The sequence below is a fragment of the Astatotilapia calliptera genome, chromosome 12 (assembly GCF_900246225.1).
Source record: "Astatotilapia calliptera chromosome 12, fAstCal1.2, whole genome shotgun sequence".
NCBI classification, from domain to species: Eukaryota; Metazoa; Chordata; class Actinopteri; order Cichliformes; family Cichlidae; genus Astatotilapia; species Astatotilapia calliptera.
Window position 1 is genome coordinate 11,569,612 of NC_039313.1, and position 24,530 is coordinate 11,594,141.

Here is a 24,530-nt window from a genome sequence, read left to right on the forward strand (position 1 = left end):
TTAGTTTTTATAGGCCGGCGCCGCAAATTTTTTTTGGGGGGGGGAGCTGGAGACGGACTGTACCATTACGGAAAATGGTGAACGCCCACATCTAACAGTCCAATTGAAATTTTGAATATTCTCTCGCTGGAAAGTTACAGAAACACGGGGTTGTATTTTCACCACACTTACTTTATAGAGGTGAATTTTATGTTTTTGTATGTTCTGACTAAGATATCCGTTAATCTCACACTTTAACAACTTGGACTAATCCTCTCTGAGGCCGGCTCCACCACGTTGTCAAAACACAGACACCTCTTGTGTCTTTCTGTCTCCTTTTCTTCTCCCACCGAGACATTCCTCTAGTAATGGCCTTTCTCCCCTCTTTTTGTGGGCGCTCTCCTCTGAATTGATCCATTTGTTGCAGAACTGAATCAGGATGGAGGAGAAAACGTGGGAAAAACGTTTGATTGGCAGCAGTCATGTTATGGGAGACATAAAATGTGTGTCTGCATATATTACTGTATATTTTAATAGTGTTTGTCTTTAGCTTAGCTTTGATTTAGTTGCATGAAGTGATTTAGTTTCACGAAGTCATTAGATTAATACTGTAGAGGTGTACTGAAAAAATGCTTGCTTTTTTAAAAATAAAAAAGCTACAACAAGTTTTTATATATGTAAATTATAAACTATGCAAAGAGAAGAAGAAAAAGAAAATCCTTTAATAAATGCAATCCAGTAATAAAAATAAAAATAAAATAATTAATTCAAGAAGGCAACTTAAGTAGCTGTTATCTATTTGAAAAAAAAATGGGTGAATACTTAATTACAGATTGTGCAATGAGCACGGACTGGGGGTTTTTCTTTCCTGGGTGTAGGTTATCACTGGTGGAAAAGTACCAGAGCAGGATATGTTATGATGGGAGACTCATAAACAAACATAACCAGCTGATTGTCAGCATAAGTGGAAATAAAGGTTGATTCAAATCTATGCACCTTTGTGATCATAAAATGTGACATAATCTGGAGATCAAAAAGATTAAATGCTTTCATTTCCTTGTCTGTGAAATTTTTCCTTTTAAATAGAGACAAAGAGAACCAGTCAGAGAAATATTTTGGATGAGATTGCCAACATCTTCACACTGTGTTCTAGCAGCTGTTTATCAGTGAGTCCCACCTTAATGCACATTTTTCTTAAGACACGCAACACATTCCACACAGGTGATTCTTTTCCAGTCCTCCACATGCTTGTCTCAAAAATAAAGTGTGACAAAAGTGTGTGTCAATACGGGAAATAAATAAATGAATAAATAGTTTGTACAGTGCAGTGACTGATTAAAATATAAAAGATAAAAAGATACTAGAGAGCTAAGTTTGGTCACCATGTCATGCTCAAATGGAGATGAAAAAGACAGTTTTTACATTTTTCATACATAACTTACATAAATCTATGTAATTGTTGTTGTTGTTTTTTTAATTTTATCACAAAACTTAATTGTTATCATTTGTTTTATTTATTTACTTTGACTTCAGATTAGAGTCTAAATCCATGGCTGAGCTCAGGTTTTTCCAGCAGGAATACTCTGCATTTGTTTTCTGTCATTCAACACATATCTGTACTTTAGAGGAAAATCCAACCTGTCTGAAGAAGCATCATGTTCGTGTTTACTAGAACCAAGAGTGGAGAACTTTCTTTGCATCACAATGTGCCAAGTTTTCCTCTGAGCTGCCACATCAGCATTGTAAAATGAAGTTTTGCTCCACCTTGTGGCTGAAACTTTGAATCTTGATTACCAAGGTGGAGCTGCCCACATTGAGGAAAAAGCCCCCCCAAAACCCTGCAAAAAACCCCAAAAACACTCCAAAATTCAGTAGCTTCGAGAAGCTCCTTTGGCAGCAATAACTTGAAGGAATTGTTTTCTGTATGACTGTCAGTCTCCCACATTGTTGTAGAGGAATTTTGGCCAAGCTTCTTTACAATGTTGCTTCAGTTCATTGAGGTTTGCAGACACTTGCTTATGCACAGCTCTCCTGTCACAGCATTTCAGCCAAGTTGAGGTCTGTACCTTCAGTGGTCTGTTGCAACACCTTGATTTTTCTTTTTCAGTCATTCTGGTTTAGATTTGCTGCTGCTATTATTGTCCTGTAGCACGACCCAGTTTCATCCATGCCTTAACTTTTGGACAGATGGCCTCGTATATTTATAGAGATATTTATAAAGAGGAGTTCATGGTCAAATCAATGACTGCAAGGTTCCCAGGTCTCATGACTGCAAAACATACCCAATCATCACCCCTCCACCACTGTACTTGACGTGGTATGAAGTGTTTGCATTGATAAGCTGTGCTTGTTTTTTGCCAAATGTGGTCCTGTGAAATATGACAGACATCAGCACTTCGGTCACGTCCTTCAGAAGTTCAGAGACAGCTTTGCAAACTTAAGCTGTGCTGCCATGTTTTTTATAGAAAGAAGACGCTTTCTGGTGTTGACCTCTTTCAATCAGGTTTCAGTCTCTTATTAATTCTTCTACTATGAACTTTAACATTCAGTGTTCACACAACCTGTATGTTCCAGAGGAGCAAAGTGCCAGAACTTCTGGTTTTATAGAGGTTGTCACACTTATTGGTTATCAGTCAGTGAATTGCATTTGATTAGCAGCACCTGGCTGCTATTTACTCTTTTATAATATAAGGGTGAACGCAGTTTTTCATGGGACTGCACAGCATCTGGTGTAAACTTTTCACATGACTGCATTTGTTTGTCTTTTTTTTACAATGCTGAGTTTTCTTTGTAAATTCATCTTTTTAAAAGACAGCCTTCTTTTTGTATGCTGTATGGTGACAACAAAAAACAGTTGCTGGCTGCCTAAATCATCGTTCAAGTTTGTGTTTTTAGTGCAAGAGGACTTTAGACTGCATAGCATTTTTCATGCAGATGTTTACATTAAACCATATAAAAACCATTAGAGGACCAGATTTTCTAACGTTTACTATAATAAATATTACTGAAATCGGCCAGGATCAATGATGTGATCCTGTGAAAAATGTGGAATTTCTAACTTAAAAAACAAGTTGCCTTAGAGTTAAGTTACTTTTAAACCAGTTTTTTCTAACACAAAATCAAAAAGGTTTGTGTCATAAAATTAAGCACAAATGTGTTGACCATGCAATAGACTGGTGATCTTTACAGGGTCTACCTGGCCTCTCTTGCCCTATGACAGATGAGATAAGCTCCAGCCCCCTTTGCAAAATGTGGATAAATTGAAGAGAATGGATGGATGGACCAAAAAACGATTAAAAACATGTTTAAATTAAATGAAACATTAAAAGCTTGTATAAAGACACAAAGGCTAAATGTGTGCCAAGTTGTGAGGCAACATTTCCAAACACTGACAAATGTTAAAAATTCTTATGTTTATAATTTCAAATAATGTTCCTTCAAAGTTAAAAGTTTAACTAAGAACATAAACAAGACTACAGCACATTTTACTGTTGTCTTCTTGAGCATGGCTATATCTCATATTTTTATATCGTCATGAAATTTGATGATTGAATTCTTGGTCCTTTGTTAACCTGGTCAGTGTTTGTGACCTCATCACGTTTCCTCTAATGTCACCAGACCCAAATGCAATTTTTTGGAGAATGCACTAACAATATATAAAATATTCCCAGATAATCAACCTTGTGAACTTTGGATAAAATTTTCATTTGGCATTCAGTGCTTCAGGGTTAGTCCTGTGTTTTCATGGCAAGACGGTTAGTTTGAAACTGTGTAGAGTTTACATGCTCTCCCGGGTGCTTGGGTGGATTTCCTCTAGTTACTTCACCCAGGTGCACCTCCAGAATTTTTTCATTGGGGTGGCTAGTTGGGGGCCACTAAAAATATTGGTGTGGCACACTAAAAACAAAATTTCTAGTTTTATTATGCTGTTGTCAAATATAGCTTATTATATACCTACTTAATTTCCTGCTATTAAAGCTGATATCACTGAAAATAGTGACCAACATTTAACCAAATAAGATGAAAATAAGATAAAAGATTTGAAATCCATAATAATCTTTTTTAAGTGATCGATTGATTGTTGGGTGCCTTCTGCTCTCTTGTAATCACGTTTATTAACATTATTAGCAACATAGGATAATCTTGGTGGCTGGCCAGTGGCCACGCCCCCCTTGGTGACGCCGTTGACCACCTGCATCTCATTGTCCAGAGATATGTGCTTTAGGTTAACTGGCCAAAGATGTCACTGTCATGAATATTATCCTACCTTTAAAGTTACTCTAATAAGTTTTCAGGACTTTTTAGGGGTAATCTAAGTTCCACTAAGATGAAGAAGATGAAGAAACATCAACTTAATATTAAAAATGGTGATCACAGTAAAATAAGTTCAGTGATTAAGAAAATGCTTGGGCTGACTCCAGTGGATGTGGAGAGAATCACTCTTAGAATGAGGAACAAATCAATAAACGCTCTTTCTTCTTCTTCTTTTTTTAACCCCGTGATTTGCATTTACCCACAGCAAAGTTTGAGCCATCTCGGCTGCTGTAGCAGGAGGAGGAGAGCATGACTGGTCCTTGACGTGGAATATTTCCGTAAAGAGACGATGAAGGAGTAGCAGAGTGTAGCTCGAAGCTATCCCGTTTACTAACCTTAAATCGAGACGGGCTTTAGCCGTGAATCCCGCTCAGATCTGGGTTCACCGGAGCTGACGGACACCAGTCTTTCGCAGACTGATCCCTTTCTCTTCCCCGCCTCATTCTGATCCGCTACAATCATGATAAAAGCCATTTTAATATTCAACAACCACGGCAAACCAAGGCTTTCTAAATTCTACGAACATTATGTGAGTGAAAATTTCTTCTTAATATTTTTCATTTATTTGCTGCACATATGTAAGATTCACGGGTCAACGTGGAAACGGTTAATTTAAAAAAAAATATCACAAGCTGTACAGCTGTGCTGAGGACACTTTTAAAAAAATTCAATCACTGTCAGCATTAATGACACTGTGCTGCACACTGTTTGAATGGGAAGCTGTGGGTACTTCAATAATGTGCAGTTGTTTCAAACTGATGTAGGCTATAAGATGCCACTCTGATCCACGCTGGCCTTTAAAAATATGAATAATTAAACGTGTGCAAGCCGAAGCGAGGCTATCACATTCCCACTGAGGCTGCGTGAACAGGAGTGAGCTCCGTTTTATTCACTTAGCTTATTAAATCTAATCTCATGCAGCCTATATACAGTCTGTGTGATGCACAGCCCGAAGCAGGTTTACTGTTTGTGTCACATGACTGTAATAGCTGTGGCCCTTGTGAGTGACTCGTGCTCAGTCCATCCCATCACCATCACTGATGCCATGAGATTATTGCCTGTAAGTTGGCATCACTAAAGCAGGCTACCTGCTCTGTTTAAAAAGCTACAGGGAACAAATGCCAGGTTATGTAATGTCATTTGCTGTGTGAGCTGTGCTGGCTTGGTCTTATAATTGGATTTATACCTCAAGACGGCCGCCTTCTTTTTATGTAGGTATCACAATAACAAGGTTGCACATGCGTTGGTCCAGCTCCCTGAATGAACTCTTGGGGACAAATTGGGGACACACACAAACAAAAGTTGATTAACAGATGAATTGCCAGAAAAAAGTTGAACCTGCTTAAAAATTCTGCACACTTTCCAAGCACCTGCTTTTCACATGTGAGTTTCGTTGCGCTGTTCAATAGTGGATTTAGAAGCACTGGAGATGGATTCAGCTGGAACTCATAAATGCAGATTTCCGATTTGATCTCAGTCTAGATAACTGAATGTTTTTAGGGTAGAACAACATCCCGAAAAGATTCGATTTAAGAAAACAGATGATGGGCATCACCCAGCAGTCTGTATTTAAAAACATAAGTATATACCAAGTGGTAATTTGATTGATTAGTCAGTCTGGCAGTATGCATCATTTTTAGAATCAGAAATCAGAAAAAGCAGAATCTCTAAAAGGGGTTTCAAAATAGAAAGCAGCAAATGAATTTAACCATATAAATATTTGTTCAGATTCATTTTCCATGTTGCATAATTATTTATTGAGATGGACATTAATGCGTTTGTATTTCAGGAGGGTAAACACAAATTGATTGGATTAGAAGTAGTCCATGTAGATGCCATCTGTTATGTTACCAGTTGAGGTGTCGGCTTACAGGCTGGCTGCATATACAATTTCACACATCCGACTGACTGTGAAAACTATCTTTAGGACTCGGTTTATTGATAAGAGTTTATTGTTAAGCCTCGGTATGTTGTTTGTCTTAGTGTGGCTGTGCCTTATATATGTGTGTGTGTGTCTGCGTTGAGTGGCAGAGCTGAAGAGGCGTTGTTCTGGTTGTTAAAGCCAGCCTGCTGGCTCAGACATAAACCCAAAGCATGTGTCCAGTCTGAGAGGAGGGAGAAATATGTGCACATAAAAATTCTCCCTATATATAATTCATTCATCATCAGTAAGTAAGCCATAACTTTTACGTAGCAGTATAGACTTTTTTTTTTGTGCTACTGCTTTTACAAAAAAGTTGCTTTGCTTATTTTATGATTTATTTTTTTTGATGAGGACGTCGTGGTTCTCGTGTTAAAGTAACAATGTGCTAAAACATGCTTTAGGAGAGATGTGCAGACCCATGAGTGGAGGCTGGTGGATGAACATGCACTGTGAAAGCTGCACCATTAAAACCACCTGCCTAATATTTTGTAGCTCCCCTTCGTCCAGGCTGTCAAAACAGCTCTGACCTCCAAAACCGCTCTGAAGGTGTCCTGTGCTATCAAGCACAGTGACGCTGACCTCTGTCATATTCCCATTCCAGAGTTATTTTTTGCAGTGTTGCTGAGCACATTATTCTGCTGAATAACACATCTGCATCAGTGAAAACTGTTGCAGTGAAAGGATATACGCTATCTGTTAATGTAGCATAAACATAACTGCCAGCCACCGTTTCCCAGTTGGATGTTGCACAGAGTATAACACAATGGCTATGCTGGCAAGCCAGTTCCTATAGTGCAACTGGCTGCCTTCTTTCCACAGGTAAATAATGCAACACAGACCTGATGGCACATGTGGTGTAAATGTTCAGACCAGTTCTCCTTTTTACACTGTTCTGTTCTGATCTCATTGCTGGTGGTTTCGGTGGTGGTCTGTGGCTACACAGGCCCCATACAAATAAAGGTTCAACTTTCTATGACAGGCAGCATTAGGGTTGTCAGCATCTTGTGCTGTAGTAGATCTTTTTTGCACTCTTTGTACATCAGTGAGCCTTAGGCAGCCATGTCCTGTGTCACAGGCTCATTGGCTGACCTTCTTTGGCCCCCCGTTGGCATACTAACTACTGCATAATGGAAAATGCTGTATAGGGACCATCATATGTAGTTTTGATCATTGTTTTGACTTGCATTTGTCACCATGGTGATATCAATTTCCAACAATTGTTACAGTGGGTGTGGTTTCACCATAACTGGTTAGTCCTCAGGTGGAGGGGGATTGAAAAAGGTGAGTAGGGCTCAGATATTTTCTGGTGGCCGTTATTGATAACGATTTTCTCGGTATCGTAACGGGAAAATCGCTTCACCTGGTAATATTTTTAACGGTTTAAAATTTGAATACTAGTAATTAAAAATCTCCTTCTATAATCTTAGGGTTTCTGGTATGTTTGGCTACCACATGAAATATGTTAACATATATTATCGTGTTATTTATTTAGCCTCCTGTTGGTCCTTAAATGTAACTTATACTGTGTTGCTGCTTGTGAACCTCCAGAATTTCAAATAGATTTGCAGGTTCATGTAACCAGATGGGGAAACTCTCAAACTCTGACATGTTTAAAAGCTGCTGCTGTTTCTGCAATAGGCTCACTGCTCTTCTCTGCTTTGTGACTGTATCATTAAGTCCCATGCTGCACATCACATGACTGATTTTTAGCCAGCTGCATACTGGTCACCCTCTGCTCTCCCTTTACTCACTGAACTGTTAAAGATCCAGAGAGGACGTTAGCACCCTTTGGTGAGACTGTGTCATTGTTAGAGTTGCAGTAAAGCAGATTTTTAGCAAGGTTGTTGAGCTTGTATTGACAGCGCAGAGACTGTCTTTTTAGATCCTTTCTGTGAGCCCTCAATATGATTTAAAAGACAGAACAATCTGATGAAGAAGATTTTTGTTCCCTTATTCATTCAAACATGCCTAAGGATATTGAATGCTTTGAACATAATCTCATCTCTTTGCAGAGATAAGCCTCCCTGACATGGTTTAGTAAGAGCCTCTGTGACCTCTGGGTATTGTATATTTGATTTTGAAAAATGTGTTTGTTATATAAATCTTTTATTTTTAGCTACTTAGGAATACACGTATTTAATAAAAAAACAAAAAGGGAGAGGTGAGAGGAACCATTAATATCCTGTCAGACCAGTCTTCTGGCTAATAGTAATGAACTGGCTCACTGGAAGCAATTAAGTGGGCAAACATCACGTTGTTTACTGTCGCTGTGTTTAACAGCCTGTTGTTTCCTAATTCGTCCTCCAGAATGAAGACACAGAGCAACAGATCATCAGGGAAACCTTCCACTTGGTCTCAAAAAGAGATGAGAATGTCTGCAATTTCCTCGAAGGAGGAATGTAAGTTATGAGGTTGCTCGGTTGAGCCTGTTTGTGCATACGCGACTGTGTCTAAATGCTAAAGAAGCAGGCTTTAGTGGAAGTAATCTACTCCAGAAGATAATTGACTTTGACGCAACATTACAGGACTTAATTTCACTCTCCAAAGGAAAGCTCGGAGGGCTGTATGAATGGCAATCAATAGCAACGGTGTTCGTTTGATCTTCATTTAACATTCACGAATGAGGAACTAGGCGTGGAGCTGTGAAACACCACTGCTCGCAGTTGCTCTTGCATATTTTTTTTTTGTCTCATTACACTTTGCAAAATTGAAGGGTAATGAAAAAATATACGTAGCAAAAAAACCTAATAAGAATCAAGTCACTGAATGGAGAGCACAACAAACGCATAAAAAAGCCCACAACCCAAAACTAATTTCATTTACTCATTTTATTTAATAATTGCATAATACCGAGGGAGAGTTCCTACATTTCCTGTTGTTAACAGAAACTGTGATTTCTTATCAAACCCAGCAAGAGGCTGAATAACCACTACCAGTTTCTATCTTTTCACGCTTGTATATGTTGTGTACTACCGTTACACTGACTCATAATAACTGAAAAGATCTTGTTATTTTTCTTCACGTCTTTATCTGTGTTTACTTCATACTAGTTAAATCAGGTCATTCTCAGGGTTCAGAGTTCTCTCTGAGTGTTAAACTCCCTGTGAACCTTGTGCGTACGTTCAAAAGATTAGCATACATTAAGATTCCCTTATCTAAGTGTATAGTAGAGCGTAGTTTCTATGGCATGCCTGACAGGCCTCATTATATATTTCATGAGGAGCAATTTCTCTAATGTTTTCTTGCCTCTTGTTTTTCAGGTTGATTGGAGGATCAGACTACAAGCTGATCTACAGACACTACGCCACATTGTACTTTGTCTTTTGTGTCGACTCCTCAGAGAGCGAACTAGGAATTTTAGACTTAATCCAGGTAAAAGCCTGGGAAAAACAATAATGCCACCGTCTCTTTCACCATAGTTGTCGGTGTGCTTTCAGGATCTTTCTTGCAGACTGTGTTCCTTTAGGTCTACAAGCCCTTTCTTCTATTTTGTTTGCAGGTATTTGTGGAAACGCTGGACAAGTGCTTTGAGAACGTCTGTGAGCTTGACTTAATTTTCCATGTCGACAAGGTAATAAATTCATTTGTCTCTTTGTGATGTAACATGTTTATAATACCATTTGTTTGAGCCTCGGAACGACCTCGACCTCCTATGAAATCAGAAATCAGTTGTAGCCATTAGTGACTCATGTTATGGTACAAAATTTGATAACCTGCCTTGTTCCATAACATGTTGTGTAGCGGCATTTTTGTTCTTATATAGTTAATTCAGTGTTTAGGGGACCGATTGAGATTGAACTGTAGTTTGGCTACAAATGTTGTCTATTCACCCTCATTGTTTTGTTTGATAATTCAGGCAATCCTGCTTTGGTTCTGGTTAAACTTGGTTAAGGGGGAGCCACAAAAACCAGAAGAATCCCTGCATTGTTATTTTAAGAATAAAACACTTAGAAAGGTCACATACTTTACTTTTATATTTAGCAAAGAAAATGGGAAATGGGTGCAAACTTGGAAATGAAGTATGTGAGGCAATAACAGCTTTGAAAATTGATATTTGGTACAACCTGAACTCTCTTAGACAAGCTTTCTTTGAATTTCTTTAAGGAATCTTCAGCAATAATTCTCCAGGCTTCTTGGAGGACAACCAAAGCTTTTATTTGAATGCTTTCCAGATGATTTTGCATGGTGGTTCAAAATTTGATGGTGATTTTTTACGTCCAAAATTCCATCAATTTTGTCAAGATCCAAAGCCGTCACAGAGCCTCCTCTGTGTTTTAAAGATGGCTTTTGACACTCACTGTTGCACCTCTGTGCATATTGATGAGAATTGAATCAGAAATGTCACATTTGGATTTATCACTCCATCAGAACTGTTGCCACTGATTTTTAGTCCAGTTCTTGTGCAGTTTGGCATACGTCAGTCTTTTCTCCACATTTTCCTTCCTTATGAATGGCTTCATGGCAGCCACCCTTGCATTCAGACTGTTTCCGATGAGGCTTTGACAAACAGTAGATGGATCAGGCGAAGGGCCAGATGTATCAGTCAGGTCTTTGTTGGATTTTTCCCATTTCTTTATCCAGGCCCACACACCATGCCGAGACATGTCATGTTGATATAGAACAATACACAGAATAAGGGGTGTCTCAAGACTTTCTCACAGCACTGTAATGCTGCAGTATGAGGAAAAAGTTTTGCGTGACGATTAGATTCACGTCTACCGGTAATTCCTCTCAGGTCCACAACATTCTGGCCGAGATGGTAATGGGTGGGATGGTCCTGGAGACCAACATGAATGAAATCATCACGCAGGTGGATGCCCAGAACAAGATGGAGAAGTCTGAGGTAAGCGTGACCCTGACAGTTCAACTGTATGTCTTGATGCTACCGCCAAACTCTGAGGTGGTGTATACAGTATGCAGGCATGTGTGTATGCTGCACCCTGCATGCTATTCTCCAGTGACCTTGTGGATGCTCCCTACCCACTCTTGAGTGTTTGTGCTCTTTTTTTTTTTTTTTTTTGGTCTCTTTTCCTGCTGCTGCACTGCTCTCAACTCAGATCAAGACTCAACATATTCTCTCCTGTATCTCTCAGTATACTATACAGCCATAGTCATCACTTCTACCATTTCTATGAAGACTTAACTGTACCATTTTCCAAAGCACCTCCAGATTCAGTGACCATAAAATCAGCCATATCATCTATATTTGAAATACAGTAGTGAAAATATGCTGGTTCCAGGCTGTGTCTTTATATGCTCTTTATTTTAGAAGAGAATGTGAAGTTTCTGCGCTGTCCGTGTTGTAGTAAATGCTTTTCAGACTTGTTTTCTTGCATCTACAAGCCAGTGTCCTTGCTTAGATAACTGCTCTATGCAAGGACATTGCTTTGCTTTGCACACAGCTTTTGCTAGCAGAGAAACATTCATTTTACGAATTGAAAAGTTTAATTTGACAGACAGCCAGAGACAATTTTATGAAATCACTTATTTGCAAAATAATGTGGATTGTAGCATCTGATAGTCCTAAAATCGAACTGCACTAATGATTTGGCCCTTTGTTTCCAAAGTACTTGCAGCACGCTGCAGTAATGTATCAGCATTGAGTCAGAGTTTTGGTGAAATCCTGTTTTACTCTTACAGCGAAAGTCACAAAGTCATACAAATTTGTTTCTACTTTGTTTGCTTCCTTGACAAACTGAAGGGTTTCATGTTCAGGTTTTTAACTGGCTGATTAATTGTGTGCTCTAACAGTAGATTTCCTTTTTTTTCTTTTTTTTAAAAAAGTGTATATATTTTTTAATAATCTGAGCTGCATTGTGTGATTTTAAGCAGACAGACTCTTCCTTTTCGATTGACCTTCTGTAAGCAGATCTTTTACTGTTCTACGATCATCTGAGCTGCTCTGTCTCTTCCCTCTTGGACCTATCGTAGACCACAGAGTTCGTTTATCACACTGATGCTAATTGAAAGTGGCACCGTTCTATTATAGGTCAGTCTCTGGAGACCGAGGAACGAGCCGTTCTTCTCCACGACTGGCAAGGAACGATTATGATATTAATCGCATTTCAAAACGCACGTTCTTGTCACGTAATATCTCTATATTTCGCAGCTATACATAATTGTAGTATACAGTTTACAGTTGTGGTGTATGATAGGTCCTATCACTTTTTTTCTGTGGAGATAAACTGTAATTACTTTAATCTGCTTTAACATTCCTCATTCCTCTTTTTCCTGACCCTGTCCAGTTCTTTCCATTCTTCTCTTTCTCTCTCTCTCTTTACAGACGTTTATCTTTCAGTCTACCAGGCAGGACAGGTAGACACAGGTACTGCTAAATTTACAACCAAGTACTGTAACCTTAACTGCAGTTTACCACCCCCCCCCCCCCCCCACCCTCTTGAGTCTCTTCATATGGCCCTCCATGTTGAAGTAAAGTGACGTCACTAACATACAGTAGGAATCTTTCGTGGCAGACCCAAAAATGTTTCCCTCCTTAATCAGGAACAAAAACGGTCGCGGTCGTTGAAATTGCAGTCTAGAGATGTAGTAGCATGCTGTCTTTCTAATAAAAAAACAAAATAAAAAGATACAACTTTTATGTGTGAGTGGTTTTTATGTAGCAGGTGGATAACTTAGCTTTGCATAGATAGAAACAAAGAAATGTTTTACCTTGTCTATGTAAAACCAACTAGTATCTCTAAAGGTCACCAAAGTGCAGTTTGTCTGGGATTGTATACTGGGCTATTCGCTAAAAAGTCTTGAGTTCTATTTTTATTTGGAAAATGGGATCTAGGTGCAGCACGGAGAACTATTGTTAAACACCAATTTTTGCTTGGAAGCAAAATATAAAGAAATGAGGGGTGGCTCGAGACTTTACTGTAGGATTGTGTGTTGCGCAGCAGAAACAATATAATAATAGAAGTCCAAGCCAAGAACATTTCTAGCAAAAATGTCCCTTTTTAAACAGTGAAACATTGTTTTTACACATGCACAGCGAGCTTTGGAGAAGCTGGAAGGTGATTTTTCACATGTTTTACCAGAGCCAGAAGACAAAAGTAACTCATTTGTTTCCCGGGGTTTTCAATCTACATGCTAAATTACAGGTTAACACTGATATCATTTATAAACGAGACTGAGCCCAGGGTGAGTTTTTCAAAAGGCTCATTTGTTTGCATGAAGCACAGAATCAAACTGCAGTTATGTGACACGAAGCTGGCGTTGCTATTTCTGTGTGTGTTCGTCACGCAGTACTTTATTAAAAACCCACTATAATGGATTTGCACAGCAGGCCTTCAGGCGACCTGCTGCAAAGCAACAAAGTATCCTTCACTGTTAATGCCGAGCCAATTTGCTGGCTCAGCATTCCTTTCGATTAACGACACGGTTATCTTTCCGTCTAACACAAGTCTCCTTGACTCCTGGCAGAGGGAGGGACACCCCCTAAGACAAACAGCCTATTGAAATAACCTTATGAAACATGAAGTGGATTAATCTCCATTCCAAGCGTACCTTGCGTGTCAGGCTCTGAAATTATTTACAAGGGTGTTCATTTCTAGCGAGGCAGCGATCATGCAGTTTTCTATCCTTTTGGTCATTTTTGGGTCTGTCTTCCAAAGATTCAGCTGGGGGTTCTCTAACCGCACTGATTCTCAAATGTCTGCTCGTACTTGAGACAAAAACATCAAATCATTCAGTATTCAGATCTGTGTTATTGATCATAAAAACTATACTTGGCTGGTTTCTTCCCTTTAAAAACGCTCAATTTCTCTTATATAATTTCACATTGAGATTCATTGTGTTAGAGTGAAGTGCCTCCTCTGTAACTGAAAACAGATCTCCCATTGTAGTTTAGTGCTAGTAGGCTTACAGCCTTTTCCTATCATCAGTAGTTAACACAGCACACATGCAAATGACACACTTTTTTTTTTTTTTTTTTTTTTGTTCATATGTATTTAGACAGAAAAATGTTAGCTACTGTCATGTGTAGGCTCCCAGAGGTAATTCAACTCACTAGAGGTATAGTATCACCTGTACTATTACTCCTAAAGCAAACATTGTACATTTTCTGAAATCTACCCACCTATCTATCCGAACATCATTACCGTCTTCATATCAAAATCCATTCTTCTGCTTTACCCAATTCTCTCCTTCCATTTTAACCTTATCGGTCCTCAAGAGTCCGGTGGGTTCACTTTCCAAGCAATGCTGCCTTTTGTCCATTTGATGAATGTGAAGTAGTGCTCAAAATCAGTGAATGGTGTAGTACAGTATGTCCTCACCGTTGACGCATAATTGGCTCTGGTTGTGATCCAATCATTCTCGAGAAAATAAGAAAAATAATGCATGTGCGTATGAAGCTATGAAGGCACCTGAATGTACATTTGCACATGTTGTCTGTCTCAGTAGCTGTCAGTGCTTTTGCATTTTGTCAGCAGTTGATTGTCTAGTACTTTGTTTAGCACTGTGTGTGTCGAGTGTTCACTTTTCAGTGTCTCGTCCTGTAACGGCATGTTTTCTGCTTCACTGGTTTGTCTTATCAACCCTCCTTGTGTGTGTTTTTTGTGCGTGTGTGTGTATAGGCCGGTATTGCAGGAGCGCCCGCTCGTGCCGTATCAGCTGTAAAGAACATGAACCTCCCGGAAATGCCCAGAAACATCAACATTGGTGACATCAGCATAAAAGTGCCAAATTTACCCTCCTTCAAATAGTGGCAGCGAGATCCCGAACCTGCAGATGTCAGCCAATGTTTACAGTGATGCAATCTGTTTACCACAACCTCAATTCACCAACTTTTATCAAAACTATAAATCTTCAAGGTACTGTGTGATCTGACACTCCTTGTACGTGTGCTTTCTCTTTCTTCTTGTGTTATTTTTCTCAGTTTGAAGTAAAAGTAAGTATTTATTTATGAATGGTACATTCCTTACGCCTCACTGAAGGTTGGCTCATGACTTTCAGCTCACTGGAATCGGCTAAAGTGTTTACTTGAAAGAGAATTGCGTGGCAGGAAGTGACCTTTTGGGGCAGTCTTACGAGTTTGTTTTTTTCCAGACTAAGAGAATCAGTCATGTAGAAGTGAAAGCAAAAATATTTCGAATCCAAAATTGGAACCAGTTTAGTACAGTATTGAGAGATTTAGGGTACAGAAGATTATTATGTTGAAGATATGCTGTGTGACAGAAAAATATATATGAAATGATTTTTCTTTTATTTGTATGCAAAGTATTTTTCAAAGATTCACCATGTCTTACCAAATGATGCTCTTAATTTTTGTGTGTATATGACTTATTTTCTCTTCTTTTTTCAACATAATAAACGTCAAAACGAAACCTGTGTGCTTGGCTTACTTCATTTTTATAAAGATCTTATGTCAGCTGCTCCTGTTGGGAGTCACCATGGTGGATTATCTGCCTCCGTCTCACCCTATCCCGGTTTCTCCTGGCTTGGCCTCCTGTCTTTTTGCCAGTGCCACTGTCTCCAAACCATCTATCACAAGAAGTCTCACTATCATCTAGACCTTCCCTTTCACACTTGTTCCTCCTGCTACAAATCACCCCTGATACTTGGCTAAATATGTATGTGGTACATTACATTTAACTAAATGTTTAAAATAAATATGCTGCCTAACATTTATTACAAATTCTCAGATCCACTGTACTTTACTTTTGTCAAGTCAACTCATAAAACATTTTTGGGTTATCAAATCTTAACTTTAAACCACGGAGGTGGAGAAAAAGAACAGTGCAATGGACAATTTAAAATAAATTTGGGACAAAAACATACAAAACTCACCCAAAAACCTTCTTATCCAGTATGTCGCGCCTTTATTGCCTAAAAACAAGTTAAACAGAAAACTAAAACCAGTAAACTAAAATGACGTATTATCATGATTGTATTTGGGCTTTTATCAGAACAACAGTCCATTTGCAAGGGGGAGGTTTAAAAAAAAAAAAAAAACCCCAGCAGAGCCCTAAATTTGTTCTGGTAAATGTCAGATAAAGCATAAAATACATTTTATGTGCTTTTGCCGGTTTTTTTTTTAATTTTTTTTATTTTCTTAGCGCTTTTCTTGCAGGACAGGCACTGATTTGTCCAATGCTGATTCCGTAGTGACTAGAGATTCACTGTGCGCAGTTTTTACGCAAAACAAAATCTCACAGAAACTTTATTTTGCAGAAAGTGACATGATGACAAATGTCAGCAGTAAGTTTTCGTTTTTTTTTAATGCAAGTAAATAATTTCCCTCCATCCAGCAGGCTAACAGCAGCCAGCGCGGATCCACTCTCTGCCGTGACTGCGCATCTCCGCGCAGCTTTGACGGTCACATGACTTGTCTTGTGACAACAGGAAGCCGGAATGTCAACAGTGTGAGGATGCTGCTGTGGCTTTGACGCTTTTCAATTCTTCAAACACTATTTTTAAGGACGCAGACTACAATGACTTCCATTATAAAAGAAACACAAAGGTGGGACCCCCCATGTAAAAAAAAATTACATGTAACGACATTTTATCTTGTAGCAAAGCCTGAGCTACCTGTAGCATACGAAGGCATGCCGAAAGTCGATATTGTAATTTGTTGCATTAATACATGTTAGCAAAGGGTATCTATATTTATCTTTTTTACATTTTGGTGAGATTGAATTGCACAAATGCGCCTTCTTCCATTTTAGCCTTACACGTTTGCTCAGTCTGGTATGGTAACATTAGCAAGTATGTTGGTGGGCTGGAGTAAACGAGTCATACTTTGGTACAGTGGTCGAACTTATGCGCACAATGACTTAATGACACTTAAGCAGTGTCTTTGTAGAATAAAAATACTACTGGGGTGCCGGGTTAAGTAAAATCCCACAAGGATATATTTAGAGTTAAGTCTGTACAAGTTACTTAAAGTTACTTATGCTTAAAAAACAAAACTACTATAACTTGAAACTGGGCAGAAGTATTGGCCGCCTTTAAACCACTTAATAAGACAGTTGAAATCATATCATGTAATCGATTTGAATAAAAAAACTTTTACCCATTTAGACTTTCTGTTACTATATGTAGTATAGCTGCAAGAGATTTAAATATATTTTTTAAACTTTTTGATGAAAGAAAAGGCCAGTTTACGATCAAGATAGATTAAAAAAAAACAAACCCTAAACAAAAACAAAACAAAAAGGCCTGAACCCCTGAATCCTGCAACAAGGGGATGTGGTGTCACTACTATGCTGTTTGGGGTATTTTTCTTGCAGGTTTTGAATCTGGTTGTGAAGCAGGATCGCTGAGAAAATGGTTCTAACGGACATAGCCTGGCTGGTTTATCTGCAGCCTGTCTATTAGTATCGCAGTTTATAACGACTAATAAATTAACATTGAAAGAGTAAAGAAGAGACTGCTGAAACACCCTTTAACCATATTATGAGTGTTGATGTTGCATAACTGGTCCACCCGAGGGCACTCTGCAACTTCCCTTTTGGAAAGAAATACAAATACTACAAATGAGCCAAACTGAGTGTAAACGAGTACATAAATAACTACATACTATAAAAATTAGGGAAATATGTTTATGTTTAGTGGGTCTGAATGAAAAAAAATATCAGCCAGTATTTCAGCATGTTGGATTTTTAAATAATTGATTATCTGTATTTGTAACAGTCTTAATATTCCCGTTTCCATCAGGCTTTACTCTGTGATAACCTTTAGCCCATGTAGCCCAAGAGGATAGATCTCTTCCAGGAGCCAGTGCACTCAACCATAGATAGATGCACAGATGTCTGTCTATCTGGGATATTGTGCAGTATTAAATAAAACAATGGGAAATGATCTGGGAATAATATAACAGAAAAAAAAATCAAATTTGTAAACTGTAGACTTTTCATTATTTCATGAAAGTTAATTTCATGGTATTGTCTCTTATAACAACAGTACATAAACATCTGGCAACTGAGGAGACAAGTTGTTTGACCTTTGGGATTTTAGCTGCTCAACAGTCCTGAGACTTTTTTGCCGTATTTTCTAAATCATGATGCTCCAGATGTTTTCAGTTGGTGAAAGTTCTCTTTTACTACAAAGCCGTGCTGTTGTATTAAGTGCAGTATTCAGTTTTCCATTGTCATGTTGAAATATGAGAAGGCCTTCCTTGAAAAAGTCATCATCTGGATGGAAGCATATACCCTTCAGCACTGAAAGGTATATATGGGTTTAGACATTCCAGATGTGCAAGTTGCCGGTGCACATATGCACACACATACCATCAGGGAAGCAGGCATTTGACCTTAGTGCTGATAACAAGCTCATTGATCCTTTTCTTCTTAGCCCAGATGATGTGGCGTCCATGTTTTTCCAAAAAGAATTTCAAACCTGGATTCATCAGAGCAGTTTTCCATTTTGTCTCAGTCGATTTGAATTAAGCTTTGGCGCAGAGAAGATAGCAGCATTTCGGGATCATCTTCACATGTGAATTCTTCTTATATGCTAGAGCTTTAATCTGCATTTGTGGATGGCATGGGAACTGCATTCACAGACGTATTCTTGAGCCCATGCAGTGATTTCTATGACAGAATCACGCCTGTTTTTAATTGTCCCTCGTGCACAGAGATTTCTCCAGATTCTCTTTGTGGAGATTGGTGAACTTCTGCCAATCTTTACCTCTGATAGTCTCTGTCTCTCTAAGATGCTGTTTTTGTACCCAGTGATTTTACTGATATGTTGCTAGTAAACCGAAGTAGGTGCGTAATTTTAATTTTGAGCTAGATGCTCAAATGTAGTGATGAAGAAATGAAAGACCTTTAAATTTCAGTTATTTTTTTACAAGAATCATTCATGCATCTGTCTGGCTTAAAAACATGAAATAAATTACAATAAAATCAAAACACATTATTATTAGTATTGTCCCAGAATTTTACATTCACTCTGTAGTACACAGCCTCATTTTACGCTGCTATGCACTCTTCACACTACAGCTGATGTTCTTTTTTACCTTGTGAGATCTGCTACTTTGGTACAAAACCATCAGGACTTTATGTTTTTAGTTAGAAGCACCTTTGAAATTCAATGACAGTCTGAGAGAACCATCTTTCATGCTGAGCCCTGAACTCAGATACTTAACTAAGAGATCTGAGAATGTCCTACATCATTGTCATTAACACGTGTGACTCTTATTTTTTTCTTAAACAGCATAAAAGAAGCAGTGACTTTCATCAATGCAATTGATGTGAACAAGTTCTCCAGACTGATCTCCCGCATCATACAGAAGCTTCATCTGAAGGTATGGAGACTGCACAATGTTATCTGTGCCAAAGATGAGAGGCTTCGCAGCACAGCTGTCGTGCATGCATAAAGACTTACTGGAGCATCGCTCACACTTGACTCTAATGAATGCACATGCAGACCTGGATCTGCAAATCTTTCTGGTTTGTCACAAGATTGACTCGTCAAACTAAATGTTTTATTCAAGGGACTCTTTGGGTGGTTTCTTTATTTTTTTTGAAGTGCTAATAGGAGGCAGTGCAACTTTTAAAAATAATAATATTTAATGAAATAGATATTTTGACATGTATCAACAGGCGATCATATTATTTAATGTTCTTATGCTGCAATTCAGCCTAGCGGATGAATTGTTTTGTTGATATTTATGAAATTAGAATGAATATTTTAACTCCTTGTTAGTTTATGCTTTGTTTTTTATTCATACAGTAGCAGTTTTTCAACCTTTTGCATGTCTGATTTCAATTGCTACAAGCCTCAGTCTATCCATGACCTACCATCCACATTAAATAAAGATTAGGGGCTTTATTTACTTAACTGGTGGCACAGTGGTACAGTAGTTAGCACCATTGGCTCACAGGCCCAGAGAGAACTTGCAAACTCAGAAGCATTCAAACCTGTGACGTTCTTGCTTTGTGGGTTATGTCCAGGTACTCTGGATTCCTCCAAAGCCATGTTCATGTTAGGTTAGCTGGCAATTCTAAATTGGCCGTTGGTGTGAATGGTTTTCTCTCTGTCTCTCAATGTTAGCCCTGATAAACTGGCAACCTATCCAGGATGTACCTCCTTTCTTACCCTATGACTACTGAGATAGGACATTGGCTTTAGCTGCTATATGACCCTGAATTGGATAAGTTGAAGAAAGCAGAGTGACAAGGACTTAACTTTGGTAATTGTGATACTGCAATGTTCCACATTTTGCTTTAAAAATATCCAAAATAAAACTATAATAAAAATCTGTTTGTTGACTGAACTGACTGTCACTCACGAGTGGCAGCAGAGGAGCTGCGCGCAGCAAAACATTAGTGTGAGTAACATGAGATTAATACTGTATGTTGCTTATGAATATAAGCTCCTTTCAAGGAAAACCTTTGTTGTTGTCAGACTTGTCAGATTAACACTGACACCCACATACTGTGTTTTAAAGCTAATTCTGAAAATGTTTTGATTGTCAAGCAGACGGTGTCTTTTCATTCATATATTTAGTTATTATTTCAGGATGCTTTTACATTGCATTGGATTTTTTTCTACACAGGGAGAGCGGACGTTCAGTGAGGAAGAGGAGGAAAAACTCCAGGCTGCTCTCTCATTGGATAAAAATGCTCTCAACCTAGTCTTGGAAACTTCTGCCTTTATATTAGAGCAAGTGAGTGGTCACATTGTTTTTCCTGCAGTGCACATAAAAAGTGACTCAAATGATGCACATTTTGCATATTTTCTAAATATCTTAATATGAGGAGATTGGCATGGAGTGTGTACTGTAGCTTTTGAATCACACAGTGAGCCTATTTCTCCACCTGGGGTCACTGTTGTGTTGCGAGTAGTTGTATTTCCAATGTTGTGTTTGGTATTAGATTAAATGGATTGTTCTTTTATAACTGTAACTGCACAATAACCCGATATAAATGAATACATTTGATGCTGATTAACACATCCTGTCCTCTTCTCTCATCACCTTTACTAGGCAGTGTATCATAATGTAAAGCCAGCCTCTTTGCAACAACAGCTGGAGATGGTCCATCTAACCCCAGAGAAGGCTGAGGTGTTCTCTCAGACCTGGGCAACTACTGGACCCGAACTGGTGGAGAAACTGAAATGTAATTTGTTTGCCCCGAAGAAGGTACAGTCTAAGGTTTTTTTTGTCCTCGTTAGCATCAGACTGCTTATTTTTATTTAGCAGAATATACACAGCAAACCCTTTACAGTTTGTTATTTATGTTTTACAAACAATATATCCAAACAAGAGTTTTACCACTGATGCAGAAACTACATTGCTTGTTTACAGTGCTTATAAACCAGTTATTCTTGTCATTCATGCACCAGTTGTGCCTGTGCTGGTGTAAATGAGAAATTTCAGTTGCAGTAAGTCTGTGGAGGAACAGTAAAAGCAAGCAACACTGTACACAGTGTAATATTCTTTTGGGAACATTATTAGTGTTGATATACCTGAACTTTGACTACACCTGCTATAACGTCTTTAAAACCCAAAGCCGCCCGTTCTATTTTATTTTCATCGCGAGCCGAGTTCTATTGAATTCATAATGTGATACTGAATTGAAAATAAGCATCAGACTGTCCACATTAAGACTGACCTGCTTTTGTGTGAATTCTTTCCAGCCATATGGATTACAAAGACGTCTTTCAAAGCTCACACAAGTTGTTTCATTAATTTCTAAACTTGTTTCGCTCTATAACTTGATTAAAGAGCGACACTTCAAACAGCATTCCTTTCAGAGACGAGGGAATTAAGATCAAACGCGGAATAAATACTCAGCATGTACACATCAGTCACATTATGCTGGGGCCGTTGCTGTTGTCAGACATTTATATGTCTCACCTGCTCGTGTCTGGCAAATCTTCCCCTCGCTCCCTAATGAATTTATACATGGAAGGATGTGACAGCTATTGATCCTTGAGAATAGAGTCGTAATTATACTAATACTGTAATAATTAAATTAATATGTTTTGTCTCACATGCACATTTGAGATTAAATTGAGTCTCATATTCATACACACCATTTCTATTCAGCAGGCATCTTGTCATTTCTGCCACATGCTCATTGAACATAAAGCCATAAATTTCTTATTTCTTGCTCAATATCAAAACTGGGTGTGAAAAATAAAGCTACAAGTATTAGTCAACCAACTGAACGTTAACTGGCATCGCTTTTGATTAAGCAATTAATTGCGCGTATCAAAGAATTTGTAGAGTTCAGCCTCTGGAATATCAGGACTTGGTTCTTTTTTTTCTTCACTGATAATATCACAATTGTAAATGCAATATCTTTGGTTGGTTGGACAAAAAGCTGACATTTGAAGATCCCACCTTGGGCAATTATAAATGACATTTTCCACTGTGTTCTGGCATTTTACAGAGCAAACGACAAAACAATCAGCAGATGAATCAATAAGGAAAATAACTGCGAGATGTAGCTGTAAGCTCAGTGCTCGTGTCAAATATACGTGTGTGTGTCATGATTGACAAATTAAGTAAATAGTTTTTTGAATGCACAGCAGAAACGAGCAACGGTCTTACAAATAATCACAGACCACATCACCCCAGCGATCTAAATAGTTGTGAGAACTAAATACCAAAATAATATAAATGTCACACATGTGGGAACAGGACCTCAAGTTAATCTCTATGCTTGCTACTGGCTGTTGTGTGATTGAATGGGCTATTTGCTGTTTTAATTAAGAATTAAGAATTTTTCCTTCATGTGAGGTTGTCGGGACAGTTCCTTTCATTCCCTGTTTTTTTATCTAAAAATGAGCAAACTGACCGACGATCAAGCAGTAAAAGCAGAAATGTGTTAGAAAGCAATGCCTATGTAATGTACTATTAGAATGCTCATTTATTTTGACCGATCTTATGCAAGATAATAAAATATGCAGGTGTTTATTAAATGTATTCAGATTTATTCCTTTACATGTAAAGAAACTTAAAGACCAACGACCGCAGAGTTGTAATGTTTATTCCTGCTAATTTGAATGTTTCTGCAGTATAAATAAACGTATTTCAGTCCTTCCCCACCTCACACCTGTGCTGTGATGCATCCACAACCAATAAGTCACACATGGTTTATTATTATGGCCTCTCCCTGCATCATAAAACACTTAACTGCCCCGCCTTGACTCACCGCTGCTAATCTATCACACTGCTTCAGCTGACTGGTGAAGTGTCTGTCATTAAATCAGCCAAGCAGGTGGGGGAATTGGTGAGGTTGGTATAAGGAGACGCTGCAAGTTTTACAAGTTCACATCACATCACGCAGACCGTCTTTTTTTTCACTTTTGTTGGAGAAAAGTTTGGATGAAGGGATAAAGTAAAAGTCTACACAAATGTGGCCATGCAGCAAATAGCAGTTTTCCTTTGTCCTTGTAACAAAGCAATATGGCAAAATGTTAACACGAACAGATGAAATATTGAAAAGTCTAAATTAGTAATAACTACTTTGGAAAAAAAAGTGCAATGCTGATTAATTTGACTAATAAGTGCTTTGGAAACATAAAACAGTAAAAAAAAAAAAGAGGGAAAAACAATGAGAAGGAAATGAAGGATAATAAAAAAATCAGGTCAAAAGTACCAAGATAATGAGGATGAGGCAGAAGTAATAATAAAATAGCAATTATTTTATGGGAAAAACACTTTTTTAAGTCTTTGAAAAGCTGCCTGAGGCAGTTATTAAACTGAAGTGTGAGGCTTTATTTTTACGGTTATGTTAATTCTAAAACTCTGTTTGTGTGTTTCAGCTGGAGTATGTTGGCTGGCAGTTGAACCTGCAGATGGCTCAGTCCAGCCATGCCAGACTGAAGTCTCCCAGTGCTGTCCTCCAGCTGGGGCTCCAGGGTGAAGACTCTGAGGTATGGACACATACAGACAGTCTGCTTTTCTTATAGCTTTACTTATCTATTGTAAACATCCTATTTGCTCCAAGACTTATTGTGCACTTTGATCACAGAGCTGTTCTTTGTAAATGTCAATTAAGAGGCACCATCAGTCTTTCTCTGTTCTTTTGCTAATCCCTCTGGTCTCTGTCTTGACCCAGAGGTAGACTTGCATCTAGCTCCAGGGTAACTGTAGTGTATGGATCAGAGATCAGGGAGCTTGTTATCAGAAACCTCGTGGGTCCTTTTGTTCTCTTGAGAGACTTATTGTGTGGTTGAAATTGGTCAGTGTGTTGGGGCATTGTTTTGTTACCAGCACTGAATTGTTTGAATGCCCAGCATCTAAGCTCTGGTGGAATATGATTTAGTCTCGGCGCCTGCCTTATTGAGGTCACTAGTGAGTTTCTTCATTAAGATTCTTAATAGGCAAGTTTTACCCACAAATAGTAGGACAAAT

General features: G+C 38.4%; 2 protein-coding genes across 3 annotated transcripts in view; both read left to right on the top strand.

Annotated features, from left to right (window-relative positions):
- The first annotated feature begins 4,244 nt into the window (after positions 1-4,244).
- ap3s1 (adaptor related protein complex 3 subunit sigma 1) lies at positions 4,245-15,546 on the top strand. 2 transcript variants are annotated; one of them, XM_026188143.1, is made up of 8 exons: positions 4,245-4,346; positions 4,499-4,822; positions 8,525-8,616; positions 9,478-9,589; positions 9,717-9,788; positions 10,953-11,060; positions 12,501-12,542; positions 14,797-14,858. In XM_026188143.1, the coding sequence occupies exons 2-7, from the start codon at positions 4,754-4,756 to the stop codon at positions 12,534-12,536; spliced, it is 489 nt and encodes a 162-aa protein (XP_026043928.1). In that variant the 5' UTR covers positions 4,245-4,346; positions 4,499-4,753; the 3' UTR covers positions 12,537-12,542; positions 14,797-14,858. The 2 variants fall into 2 exon arrangements, with proteins under 2 accessions (XP_026043928.1, XP_026043927.1); XM_026188142.1 differs by lacking the exon at positions 12,501-12,542 and having other exon boundaries at positions 4,262-4,346; positions 14,797-15,546.
- Positions 15,547-16,470: 924 nt separating this feature from the next.
- The window catches only part of commd10 (COMM domain containing 10), a 70,244-nt gene continuing 62,184 nt past the window's right edge, over positions 16,471-24,530 (top strand). Inside the window, exons 1-5 of the mRNA XM_026186316.1 lie at positions 16,471-16,682; positions 19,376-19,466; positions 20,721-20,831; positions 21,150-21,305; positions 23,939-24,049. Of these exons, the coding sequence (XP_026042101.1) occupies positions 16,654-16,682; positions 19,376-19,466; positions 20,721-20,831; positions 21,150-21,305; positions 23,939-24,049 (498 nt within the window). The 5' untranslated portion in view covers positions 16,471-16,653. The remainder of the gene's footprint in view (positions 16,683-19,375; positions 19,467-20,720; positions 20,832-21,149; positions 21,306-23,938; positions 24,050-24,530) is intronic.